This window comes from Bubalus kerabau, chromosome 11 (genome assembly GCF_029407905.1).
Source record: "Bubalus kerabau isolate K-KA32 ecotype Philippines breed swamp buffalo chromosome 11, PCC_UOA_SB_1v2, whole genome shotgun sequence".
In the NCBI taxonomy this organism is placed as follows: domain Eukaryota; kingdom Metazoa; phylum Chordata; class Mammalia; order Artiodactyla; family Bovidae; genus Bubalus; species Bubalus kerabau.
Genome location: NC_073634.1, coordinates 62,926,384 through 62,939,637, shown reverse-complemented (window position 1 = coordinate 62,939,637; position 13,254 = coordinate 62,926,384). Strand labels below are relative to the sequence as shown.

Genomic DNA, 13,254 nt, shown 5'->3' with positions numbered 1-13,254 from the left:
TAATAGTGTACCATATTTTGTACCATATTTTAATAGTGTACCATATTTTGTATGGATGGTCCTTTTTAAAAAAAAGTAGTACTTTTCAATAAATGATTTGAAGGTTTACTTTTAAAACTTTGGAGGTGAATTTTTTTTCCTATTTAGAAGAATGGGCTGTGGGGGCTATTGATAGAAGTGTGCTGGATCATTGTAGGAGTCCTTTGAAAGCCTTGGCATAGTAAGCAGTAAGGGCATAATTGTGGTTGTCAGAGGCATACAACCTACGTATGAGAATTCTTCAGTGAAGTGTTCTTTGATCTGTTTAATACATATATTTATAAGTTTTCCTGATTCCCAGGAAAGAGCTTAGAAAACTGCTGGAAGGAGTATCCTAGTCTATCCACATATGCTTTCTGAATAATTGGAAAGAGATAATTTCTGATTAGTATGGTTTTTATTGGATATGAAGTCTTGTAAAGATAGTTCTTATTTTAAGAAATTTGTTTTATTTATTAAACAATTGAAGAAACCGAAAAAAAATTTTTTTCTTCCAACTGGCAGACTCATTTGGCACAAAGAGATGCTGGGAATAAAGGGGTTTTGTTTTTGTCAGGTCTAGGATCGTTTTCTGTTAAATCTGAGAAGCTGAGCTTTCTCTGCTGCTTGTAAACATCTGACTTTTCTACCTTGATATGTGTGACACCATTTATTTATTCTTTTGGCCAAGCCACATGGCTTGCAGAATCTTAGCTCTCAAACAGGGATTGAACTGAAGCCATGGCAGTGAAAGCCCAAAATTCTAACCACTAGGCAACCAGGGGATTCCCACCGTTTCTTTTTTTAAAGGTCTAATTTACAATTTTAGAACTACTCTTAACTGACTCCTTTTACTTTTTAAATTTTGGTAAATAATGGGAAGAAATTTGGGGAGGGCATTATGGTACTTAATCATATAAGCTACATAGCAGGAGATTCTAAACAGACACTATGTACAGCAGTACTTGATGGAAAAGGCCTTTACATGTAGTTTAAATGCTTTGAATGGACACTGATCATTTTAGAGTGATATTTAGTGATACCATAGTCTTTAGTTGAGACTTAGATTTGTCTCTGAGATCCTTACAGGTTGCATGTGTGTGTTTACTACTTACTTCACATTTTTCTGGTTTCATCTTTTACTCTTTGCTCCATCTTATAGATGAATTTCAGAAGTTTCTGAAAAGAAGTAATTTAGTTGCTAATAGAGTTGTAGGCTCAGTCTGATTCTGTTTTCTTCTGAGGCTGAGAGAAGCCTCCAAACTCATAGGGAGGTAGAAATTGTAGTTCCACTACTGTTCCATTTTTTATCCTGTATTTAGAGGTTTCAGAGTGATGTTTTCTGTTTATTCAGAATGGTTCTTTTTCTTAAATTTTTTTTAGGGGCCTTAATGACAATAATTTATCTAAAGAGCAGAAAGGTTAACAATACCAGAATTGTTTTGATAATGATCTAATGGATATTAAGGACATGAGATTATTGTGTGGGTTATCCTAGCTAAGTGACTTCCCTGGTGGCTCAGATGGTAAAGTATCTGCCTACAATGCGGGAGACCCAGGTTTGATCCCTGGGTTGGGAATATCCTCTGGGGAAGGAAATGGCAACCCACTCCAATACTCTTGCCTGGAAAATCCCATGGACAGAGAAGTGTGGTAGGCTACAGTCCATGGGGTCTCAAAGAGGCGGACATGACTGAGCGACTTCACTTTTTTTTTTTATCCTAAGTGGTATGATTTAGCACTCATTTTAAAATAAGACCAGTTCTCCTAGTTCTGGGTGTTTCTTTCTTTCTTTTTTAAAATCACTTTATTGAATCTAAACCTGGTTTTATTTTGTGTGTCCAAAAAGCCTCTTTTTTTTTTTTGAAAAATAATTTTAGCAATAGAAATATTGTCTAAAATGTTGCCCCCCCATAAGTGCAGAATGTATTTATACCTTTTAGTTTTCCTACTAACAACTTAGACAATTTGTCCTGGAAGTTTTGTCCATTTCTTTTATAAATTCATTCATTCATTGGGGCTTCCCTGGTGGCTCAGATGGTAAAGAATCCGCCTGCAATGTGGGAGACCTGGGTTCGATCCCTGGGTTGGGAACATCCCCTGGAGGAGGGCATGGCAACCCACTCCAATATTCTTGCCTGGAAAAATCCCCATGAACAGAGGAGCCTGGTGGGCTACAGTCCATGGGATCACAAAGAGTCAGATCTGACTGAGTGACTAAGCACAACACAGCATGTTCATTGGTGGATCCTGTCTACAACAGGTATTACTGGGGCTTTTGCCTAGTGTAGAAGTTTTTAAAATGTCAGTAACATAGTTTTCACTGATTTTTATGTCTTTGTGTATATATAGTTAAATCTTTGGTAACTGGCAGGCAGTTTTTCAAATGATTCTTATATTGTGAATATTGATAATACTTAATGTTACATTTTCAGTTGATTAATAACCCTTATTATGTGTCTTTATTTGTGAAATTTTTCATCAATTAGGAAAATATTTTTATAATTAATGCTTTTTAAAAGTTTTGTTTTTATTTGGAATGTTGAAATGTCCAGTTCCACCGTAACTAATAAAAATTAATTTTCAGTTACCAATGAAGGGAGTGTGTGGGTCAAAGAGTGAATTTAACACTTAACTCATGAAAATTGCTCTATTTGGGTAGTTTTACAATCAGACATTTTGTTGCCTAGGGTTGATTATATTTCTGGGTAGCTGTTTCTTATAAATTAGCATTGGTCAATGGATATTGAGTCCAATGTAGATTTGCTAGATGAGAGTTGGGACACAGTTTCACAAACTTTCATCTGTTATTTCTGAAGTTCAGATAGCTTTGAAAATTTGAAAATCTTCATAAAGCATTCGGTGGCAAAAGCTAAATTATTAAACAGATGTGAGGTTAGTCTTTATTTTTCATAGGAGAGATAATTTGTTGGATTAGGAAATCCTGTTTCAGGTCCTTTGGGTATATTAATTTAAGGTGAATGACATTACTTTAAAATTTTGAGGGGATGTGTAGTAGATAGATGCCCAGTAAATTCTGAGTGATGCAAATTAAAATCAAAGACGTGAAATGTTAATTGTTGAACGAATAGGTAATGCTATAAAGGTATCCTTAAGAATATAAATAAAAACTTTCTTCTTAACTCTGTTTTTTCTTACATTGTAGAGCAAACAAGGTAAAATGACATACAGGATTAGCGTAGTGCTGTAAATAAATCTGACAGGGACTAACATCTGACCTTGTGTTTCTTTAAAGGAATCATAAGTGTCGTCCCCCCCCCCTTTTTTTTTTAATTTAAAAATCACAGCTTGGTATAGTTGGCTATCTAGCATTAAAGAATATCTTAGAAGATAATAATTCATAGTTGTCAAACCAATATTTTGTCATTCTTGACGAAACTGAAAAATTAAAGTAGTAGTACACATTTTTCCCCATAATGTCATAACTGGTGATGGGATTCAGGTGTATGATCTGATCTTTACTTTCCCCTTCCCTACCCAATTTTATAGCATGCTATAACGTTCTGAATAATTTTTTTTTAATAGGGATTAAAAAATACGTTGTGGGCCTCATTATCAAGACATCATCTGACCCAACTTGTGTAGAGGTAAGAGCTTTTTTGGAAGCTACTGTGAGAGTGTAAATCTTTTAAATATTGGATTGATCTTAAACCCACTTCTGTCACAGACATATAGACACATATGCAAATCATTTATGATAGATGTGTAATCACTTTGTTCTTTCTGCCGGGCATGGGTGGGGGGCTGCCTGCATTTCTTATTAATTATATCAACTTTTTTAAGTCCCTTGTTTGAACTTTTTTCTTTTCTTAGAAAGAAAAGGTATATATCGGGAAATTAAATATGATTCTTGTTCAGGTAAGTTTTTACTTGATACATTGTTTTCCCTGAGAATTAGGCTGATAAGTTGAACAAAGTATTCTATTCTACTTTTATTGATTAACTAAACATCTTGCAGAGTGGTGATAGTAGTCCTCACAGTGTTTACGTAGTTAGCCCATTGTCTAACATTTAAAGTTATTAATATGCTGTGGTAGTATTTACAAAGAGTACTACAGTATTTACAAATACTGTAAAAACTTCACTTCTTTGGCTCCAATATGGGTTGGACTCATTAAAAAAATTTTGCCTTATTGTATGTTTCTTTTCCATGTCGGCTATCTCAGTCTTACTGATTCATTAAAAAATTGCTTTGAATTCAAGCATCCATTTAATTGATCTTTATACTTTACCTGTTTTTTAAACTTTCTATATATCTAACTAGAAAATTTTAATTTACCTAACTTTTACAATATGTACAAAAATCTTCCTGAGAATGGGGCATTTAATACATAGGACTTTTGTAGTTGTTAACTCAGTATATTCTGTATAGAGACTGACACATTTCCTGTCTTGATAAAGGGGAACAAAATGAAGGGTGGTTGATGATTTGCTTCTGCTTTTGGTATCATACAATTTCTGTGAATTTTGTTTATTTGCACTTGATAAGTGAAATGAAATTAACACTTTCTGTTTTATTTTAGATACTTAAACAGGAATGGCCAAAACACTGGCCAACTTTTATCAGTGACATTGTTGGAGCAAGTAGGACCAGTGAAAGTCTATGTCAGAATAATATGGTGATTCTGAAACTCTTGAGTGAAGAAGTATTTGATTTTTCTAGTGGACAGATAACCCAAGTGAAAGCTAAGCATTTAAAAGACAGGCAAGTAATTGTTTTAGAATTTTTAAGCAATTTTTCAAACAATTTCAAGGAATTGGAGGTCGATTATAAATATTTAAGGAACAAGTTAGTACATTTTTAATTCTTTTTGACTCCAAATTTAAATAATGCTTAAATGGTCTAATACTCTAAATTGGGGAGGCTTGAAAAATATGTACGGTATTACAACAAAGTAACTTCATATATGTTATGCGGAAAGAATGTAGATTAAGAATTCCCAGAATGCTCTTGGGAGTCTGTTTTATCTGGTGCCTAGTTAATTATAGGTCCAAGGATATGACTTGTGTCCAAATGTCTACAGAATTCTACTGTTCCTACATTTTATCCATTTTCCTATAGTTAACACCAGAAAGATGGCAGATTTTATTTTTATTATTTTCAACGTAGTAATAAAAATGTGTTCAGTCATTATATGGAACAAATATTTTACCTTTATGTGTTTAAACTAGCTTCAGAATTTAGAATTTTTTTCTCTGGTTTGGTGTGTAAGCACAATGGATTAGGGGTGTCTAACACTGCCTCTCTCCATTTGGAGAGTTTTATTTCAACTGTCTGGATTTAAAAGACTATATTGAGGGACATCTCTGGTGGTCCAGTGGTTAAGACTCAGAATTTCCACTTCAGGGAGCACTGGTTTGATCCCTGGTTTGGGTAATTAAGATTCTGCATGCCATGCTGCATGACCAAACTAAAAAAATTAGTAAAAGACTATGTTAATTGAAATTTTTCAAATAGAGTAAGGATGACATAAAAACCAAACCTTTAAAGGAAATTAATGTGCTCTTTATAGGTGAGTTTTAAAAGAATGATATTTACCCATAGTTTTAATAACTAATTTATTTAAATATTTGTTTGTTTATTTACCTGGTGGCTCAGGCGGTAAAGAATCCGCCTGCAGTGTTGGACACCTGGGTTTGATCCCTGGGCTGGGAAGATCCTTGGAAGAGGACACAGCAACCCATTCCAATATTCTTGCCTGGAGAATCCCTATCAACAGAGGAGCCTGGCAGGCTACAGTTCATAGGGTTGCAAAGAGTCGGACACAAGCGACTAAGCACGGCACATTTATTTATTTGGCTGTGGTGTGTGCGTTCTAGTTCCCTAACCAGGGATCATAGCCAGGCCCCTGCATTGGGAAAGCAGTCTTAGCCACTGGACCACCAGGGAAGTCCCAACTTTATAACTTTGGATGAAATTATTGGTACGTGTGTTTATAAATAGAAGTAACTTGGATTTTAATGGCTGCTGAAATGTTGTTACTCTGTAAATAGTTACAGCATTTCTTCTAAACTGATCACTTTTTTGTTTTTCTTTAGCATGTGCAACGAATTCTCACAAATTTTTCAGCTTTGTCAGTTTGTGATGGTAAGTGTTTTTAATTTCAGTTTTTAAAAAATAACCATTATTATAGGAAGATGTTAATTGAAAAAATGTTTTTGTTGTAGGAAAATTCCCAAAATGCTCCACTTGTACATGCAACTTTAGAAACGTTGCTCAGATTTCTTAACTGGATTCCGCTTGGATATATTTTTGAGACCAAGTTAATCAGCACATTAATTTATAAGGTATGTGAATGCATTTCAGTTATTTTCTTTATATAAATAAAGTTTGCACAGCTATGCTCTTTTGAATAGAAAAACCAATCTACATTCATAACCATAATCAGCCTTATTTCTGAGATGAGAAAACTGCTGAGATTTTCTGCAGTTTCAGCTAATTTTTAAAAACAGTGTCAGAATCTTCTGATACTCTCACTTTACTAAATACCACAGGAAATGTTGGGTATTTATGTACTTGTCCAGATACTTTGTGCAAATTTTAATACACGTATTGGTCAATAAGTATGTCCATTTTTAAGGCTCTTGATGCTCATCAATTGCCACCCACAAATAGGAGGCTACGTTTATTCCTTCTCATCAATAAAAAAAGAGCCAGTTTCCCTACACCTTTGTTAATCTTATATTACTGATCTTAGGATCTTAAACAATTATAATATTTTCAGATTATACAGAAAACATGTCTTTAAAAGTCATGTAGTAGATCATGGGGAAAGTTTCTAAGCAACTTCGTGTTTTTCAGATGTCTAAAGACACATCAAAAGAAAGCACAGTTTGCTTTTAAAGCATTTACTGTCTCTTGGGTGGATAATGAAATTTCCTTAAAATATAGATACCAAAAACCTGTATCACCACCTATTTGCCTGATATTTTTTTTCCCCAGTGTTCCTGATTTCTAAATCTTTCATTATTTTTTTAATTGTTAATTTTAAGTAAAGTGTTTCAGGCTATTTAATTTTATGCTCTGTCTCTCCCCTTTCTTTTAATTAAAATAGTTCCTGAATGTTCCAATGTTTCGAAATGTCTCTCTGAAGTGCCTCACTGAGATTGCTGGTGTGAGTGTAAGCCAGTATGAGGAGCAATTTGTAACGCTATTTACACTGACAATGATGCAGCTAAAACAGGTAATGTAACACTCTTATTAAACTGACTAAACAATTTTAGTGCCTTAGAAAAAGTTGGATTTCAGTTGAACCATTTCACCACAGCTTAACATAAATAGATCAGTGCAATTCTGTGTTTATTATATATATATATTATATACACTGAGGTGGGAAAACTGATTTAGGAAAAATTTCAAAGGATTGTCTTTGAGGAAATCGTACTGTGCTTTTGATTTAAAAAACAAAAGCTAGGACAGAAAGGTACAAAAATGGATATAATAGACCAAGGCATTTTATTGAAAGATAGCTATTTAACTCCATATGTTTTAAAATTAATAAAACCTGGTGGAAATTTAGAACTTAAATGTAGTATCTTTGTTGTTATTTTGAAGGCTTATGATCCATATTTAAATTTGCAGATGCTTCCTCTAAATACCAATATTCGACTTGCATACTCAAATGGAAAGGATGATGAACAGAACTTTATTCAAAATCTCAGTTTGTTTCTCTGCACCTTTCTTAAAGAACATGGTCAACTTATAGAAAAAAGATTAAATCTCAGGGAAACACTCATGGAGGTAGGCTTTGTGGAGCTTTTGGCTTCTGAAATTAATTATAATGTAAACTGCTTTTGTTCTAAAATTCTCTTGACATACTCTTTGACATATCTTATTGTCTGCACAATACATGCTCTCAATTCTGAATTCTAGTCAGAAGCCAAGTGTCCTGATTTCTCTGTTCTATTCAATGTCAGATCAGTAATTTATAATGAAAATTAAATTCCAATAAGTGTGCAAATGTGTCATTCCTAAGATGCAAAGTCTAAAAACCTTATTTTAAAATAGAGGTGTAATAACATACAACTTTTAAATTGCATGAGTGGTATTTAGTACATTCACAGATTGCACGAGTGGCATTTAGTACATTCACAGTGTTGTCAACCATTTATCTATTCTAAAACATTTTTTCATTACCCACAAAGGATAAAGGTACCCATTGAAACAAGTCATTCCATTCTGCTCTTCCCTCCAGTCCCCAGCAACAAGTAATTTGCTGTACAACTCAATGGATTTACCTATTCTAAACCTTTCACATACTGGAATTATAAAGTATGGACTTTCGTTGTTACTGCTTTCTTTCACTTAACATCTTACCATGTTATAGCATATGTCAGTACTTCATCCCTTTCATGCCGAATAATATCCCTTTATATGGATATACATCATTTTTTGTGTCCGTACATCTGTTGAACATTTGAATTATTTCTTCCTTTTTGCTATTACCAAATATTGTTTGATGTCCATACTTTTTAACAATCATGTAAGTTTCTTAGCATATTCTACGACATGTCAGAAGAAAGTGCACTTTGCTCATATACAGTTTCTATTGTATATTTGATAAATGATGAATCTTCATAGTGTACAAAAAGCAATATGAATTTTTATTTCCCATTAACATAGCAAATGGAAAACAGTTTGAGGTTGTTAGTAATGTCTAAGGATTGTTTTAATAGTTTTGGTCTTCTGTGTAGGCCCTTCATTATATGTTGTTGGTATCCGAAGTAGAGGAAACTGAAATCTTTAAGATTTGTCTTGAGTACTGGAATCACCTGGCAGCTGAACTCTATAGAGAGAGCCCGTTCTCAACATCTGCCTCTCCGTTGCTATCTGGAAGTCAGCATTTTGACGTTCCTCCTAGGAGACAGCTATATTTGCCTGTATTGTCCAAGGTAACAACAGTATGTGGTTGAGTGTGCTTTCTCTGATTTTGGAGGACCAGATGAAAATGCTGGCTTTTATTTTTTGGCTGAATCTATCCAAGCACAACCTGTGAGTTTGTTAGAAATGCAAATGAGATGCAGGAAAGTTAACAGTTGATTTTTGTCCATGTTTAGATTGAAATTTATTGTAGAATTACATTTTAAGTATATTTATTTTATATTGTGGGCATGATTGTGTTTGGTATGTTGGTATTAAGTGCCATTTTTTAAGAGTGGGAGTTATAGTTGATGTAACTAATTTCAGAGATCTAACAGATTTTTTTTTTTTTTTTTAATTGCTGAATAGGTCCGTTTATTAATGGTTAGTAGAATGGCTAAACCAGAGGAAGTATTAGTTGTAGAAAATGATCAGGGAGAAGTTGTAAGAGAATTCATGAAGGATACAGATTCCATAAATTTGTATAAGAATATGAGAGAAACATTAGGTAAGTTAATAAATACTATTAATTTAATCCTTATTTTTAAAAATTGTATTCTTTTGTGGAAATACTGTTTAGGAAACAAGGCATGCTTAGTTTCTGAGTCTGTTAATAGCTATCTTTATTAGAGTGCTGTTTGTCTTAGTAAAAATCTTTTTGCTCATTAAGTTTTGCATTTTAAAATGTGGAATTTTTTTCTTTCCTGTAGTTTATCTTACTCATCTGGATTATGTAGATACAGAAAGAATAATGACCGAGAAGCTTCACAATCAAGTGAATGGTACGGAGTGGTCATGGAAGAATTTGAATACATTGTGTTGGGCAATAGGCTCCATTAGTGGAGCAATGCATGAAGAGGATGAAAAGCGATTTCTTGTTACTGTTATAAAGGTATGCAAGAGATAGGTGTGAACTAGAACCTTGTTAGTGTATTTTACTATAAATGACTGAAATTTTTCTTACTTTACAGGATCTATTAGGATTATGTGAACAGAAAAGAGGCAAAGATAATAAAGCTATTATTGCATCAAATATCATGTACATAGTAGGTCAATATCCACGATTTTTAAGAGCTCACTGGAAATTTTTGAAGACAGTAGTTAACAAGCTCTTCGAATTCATGCATGGTAAATCCTGTTTGCTTAATATATTTTATTGTTGCTTAATGGAAAAGGCAAATTTTTTTTTGATATTTGTTTTTGTTTTGTTAAGAGACCCACGATGGAGTCCAGGACATGGCTTGTGATACTTTCATTAAAATAGCTCAAAAGTGCCGCAGGCATTTTGTTCAGGTTCAGGTTGGAGAAGTAATGCCATTTATTGATGAGATTTTGAACAACATTAACACTATAATTTGCGATCTTCAACCTCAACAGGTATGTGGATCAGTAAGCATATTTTTCTTAGAAAATAACTACTGTTTTAATGAAAATTCATTAATGGGGGTAGAATGCCACTAATGGATTCAAGTGTTTCTGTGTTTAAATTTTTATAGTGAGGCAGAAATTCAATCAGAAGTGTGTTAAACTGAATTACTATTTAATTATTACTAACATGTTAACAAAATTAGCTTAAGCTGTGTAATGAATTATTTGTATGTGATTTTCCTTATTATGATGCATACAAGTAACATGTCTGCCTTTTAACATAGGTCCATACATTTTATGAAGCTGTGGGGTACATGATTGGTGCACAAACAGACCAAACAGTACAAGAACATTTGATAGAAAAATATATGCTACTTCCTAATCAGGTTTGGGATAGCATAATCCAGCAAGCAACCAAAGTAAGTTTTAGTTACTTTTTGTGAAAGTTCAAATGGAATCTAAGAAAGTTATATTTACAAAAGTAGTAATTTAGTACCTTGACATGTATATCTGATCCATAGTGCTTTGTGTGTTTTTGCACATTGAAAGAATGGTAACATTTTTATTCTGTTTGGATGATATTTTGGGAAATACTTTCCTCTATTCTTTAGTAATAAAGACTTGTACAGTACTTTTACACTTTAAGATTATATATGTGATGGTGGTTCGTAGTAACGTGGGTAATTTTTTTTGCTTTAGCAAAAAGAATTCTCTTACGATAAGTGGAGTTGTGTTTTGTTCTTACAGAATGTGGATATACTTAAAGATCCTGAAACTGTCAAGCAACTTGGTAGCATACTGAAAACAAATGTGAGAGCTTGCAAAGCAGTTGGACACCCATTTGTGATTCAGCTTGGGAGAATTTATTTAGATATGCTTAATGTATACAAGTGCCTCAGTGAAAATATTTCTGCAGCTATTCAAGCTAATGGTAAGCAATTCTGAATTCTTATGGAATACTATATTAAGTTAGTTCTACATTCTTTGCCTTAGCCATAAGTGTTTAGCACTTTTGACAAAATACCTCCCGTGTTTTAGGCAATCCTCAACAATTTTTAATGAGTCACACATGCCCCTTTCCCTTATAAAATTAGTTTATTTTCCCAGGAAATTCATCTGTGTCCTCTTGTTTTTTGTGGCATTCCGGGTAGCTCAGTAGTAAAGAATCTGCCCGCCAATGATCCGTGGGTCTGGAAGATCCCCTGGAGGAGGAAATGGCAGTCCACTCTAGTACTCTTGCCTGGAAAAATCCTGGGAACAAACGATGCTGGCAGGCTATAGTTCATAGGGTTGCAAAGAGTTGGACATGAATGAGCAGGAGCACTCTTTGTCTTTAGGTTTTCTAATGGAGAATGGAAACCAGTAGTATCTGAAGTACAGGTAACTGCCAATGTAGAATTTTAGTTGTCAAATTGGATTCCACCTGATTTTGTTTTTTAGGTGAGATGGTTACAAAGCAACCATTGATTAGAAGTATGCGAACAGTAAAAAGAGAAACTTTAAAGTTAATATCTGGTTGGGTGAGCCGGTCTAATGATCCACAGATGGTAAGTGAGATGTCATTTTTGTTTTTTAAAGTTGATACTGTACTCTCTAGAATGTGTATATATTCTGTATGCATTTAGCTATTTAAAAGGTAATTTAGATGTTTACATTTGGTGTTACTTTATAGCATTCTATTTATTGGAGTTCTGGAGTCCCTTAAAATAGTAAGATCCCTTCTCCAGGGGATCTTCCCAACCCAGGAATTGAACATAGGTCTCTTGCATTGCAGGCAGATTCTTTTACCAATTGAGCCAGCCACCAGGGAGGCCCAAGATACATACCTTCTTCCAAAGAAATTGCTGTTGGTAGGGGGAGGGTGGTGATGTAATAAGACAGTTGAGATGATTGGGTCATTTTTATTTTCCATGGATAGAGTTCAAATGAAATTTCTTTTCCTGATGGTTTTGGGAGCAATTTGTAAAGCTGTCACAAGAGCTGTTTCCCTCTTTAGTGGGATTAAGCAGTTTCTTAGTTGAAGGTTTAAAAGTCTATTGTGCTGTCTTACTCCTGTCAGTCTTAAATGGTTTTCAGAAAGTAATTAGCTCTATATGCTTGAACTTGGGGTAACTATTTATGTTTAGTTATTGTTAAACCTTCCTTCTTCTGGATCCTTGGAACATTACAATAAATCCTTTCCTGTTCATCACTATTGTGTGGAAGTAGCATTGAGAACTGTGCTACTTACTTTCATAAATTTGATACTTAAATATTGTTCCTGTTAATACTGGAAAATTTTTTCAGGAAATTACCAAGGTATCAAACTAGTTTACAGCTAAGATTTATGTTGAACTTTGGGGCTGTGAATTCAAAGATAGTCGAATAATTCAGATTTAGTGTGTAGGAAAATAAATTCAGTGTTAAGAGTGGAAATATGAGAGTGGTCAAGGAAAGGATAAATGAGGCATGGGTATGAAGTGTACAGTATGGGAAATAGTGTATAATAGTCAAGAACTAATATCTTTTTATAGTGACAGACTATAAATTTAATGGGATCATTTTAGAATGTATAAAAATATTAAATCACTAGACTTTGTTAATAGGAACTAATGTCATGTTGTAGGTCAAAAGAAGGATGTAATTTACAAACATGGTATATAAAATTTACACTGCTGTATGTTTTGTAAGAAAGTTGAGTAAATCTTAAGCATTTTTATCAACTTTTTTTCTGTTTATATCTATATGAGGTGTTATATATAAAATATCTATGATGATCACTAAACTTAACTCTTCTATAATCATTTGATGATGTAAGTAAACTTGTAGAACTTAATCACGTCTGAGTAGAACTTAAAGGAAGAAAAAGAAGGGAGAATTGGTTTTAGTTAAGAGAAAACCTAGTAAGTAAAAGAAAAATAATTTTGTGCTTATCCTTCAAATCTTGCTAGGCCTGTTTTGTGTATTGGGACACTACTACTGTTTAGTTAAATGAAACATGATCATAT

At 33.6% G+C, this 13,254-nt stretch overlaps 1 protein-coding gene across 4 annotated transcripts in view; it reads left to right on the top strand.

Annotated features, from left to right (window-relative positions):
- Nucleotides 1-13,254, top strand: part of XPO1 (exportin 1) — a 42,805-nt gene that overhangs the window by 24,811 nt on the left and 4,740 nt on the right. For all 4 annotated transcript variants that reach the window (XM_055540398.1, XM_055540397.1, XM_055540399.1 and 1 more), the window contains 15 exons: nucleotides 3,565-3,626; nucleotides 3,853-3,897; nucleotides 4,563-4,744; nucleotides 6,079-6,127; nucleotides 6,208-6,327; nucleotides 7,095-7,223; nucleotides 7,622-7,780; nucleotides 8,734-8,931; nucleotides 9,269-9,407; nucleotides 9,610-9,791; nucleotides 9,871-10,027; nucleotides 10,113-10,276; nucleotides 10,552-10,686; nucleotides 11,015-11,198; nucleotides 11,708-11,814. In XM_055540398.1, the coding sequence (XP_055396373.1) occupies nucleotides 3,565-3,626; nucleotides 3,853-3,897; nucleotides 4,563-4,744; nucleotides 6,079-6,127; nucleotides 6,208-6,327; nucleotides 7,095-7,223; nucleotides 7,622-7,780; nucleotides 8,734-8,931; nucleotides 9,269-9,407; nucleotides 9,610-9,791; nucleotides 9,871-10,027; nucleotides 10,113-10,276; nucleotides 10,552-10,686; nucleotides 11,015-11,198; nucleotides 11,708-11,814 (2,012 nt within the window). The remainder of the gene's footprint in view (nucleotides 1-3,564; nucleotides 3,627-3,852; nucleotides 3,898-4,562; nucleotides 4,745-6,078; nucleotides 6,128-6,207; nucleotides 6,328-7,094; nucleotides 7,224-7,621; nucleotides 7,781-8,733; nucleotides 8,932-9,268; nucleotides 9,408-9,609; nucleotides 9,792-9,870; nucleotides 10,028-10,112; nucleotides 10,277-10,551; nucleotides 10,687-11,014; nucleotides 11,199-11,707; nucleotides 11,815-13,254) is intronic.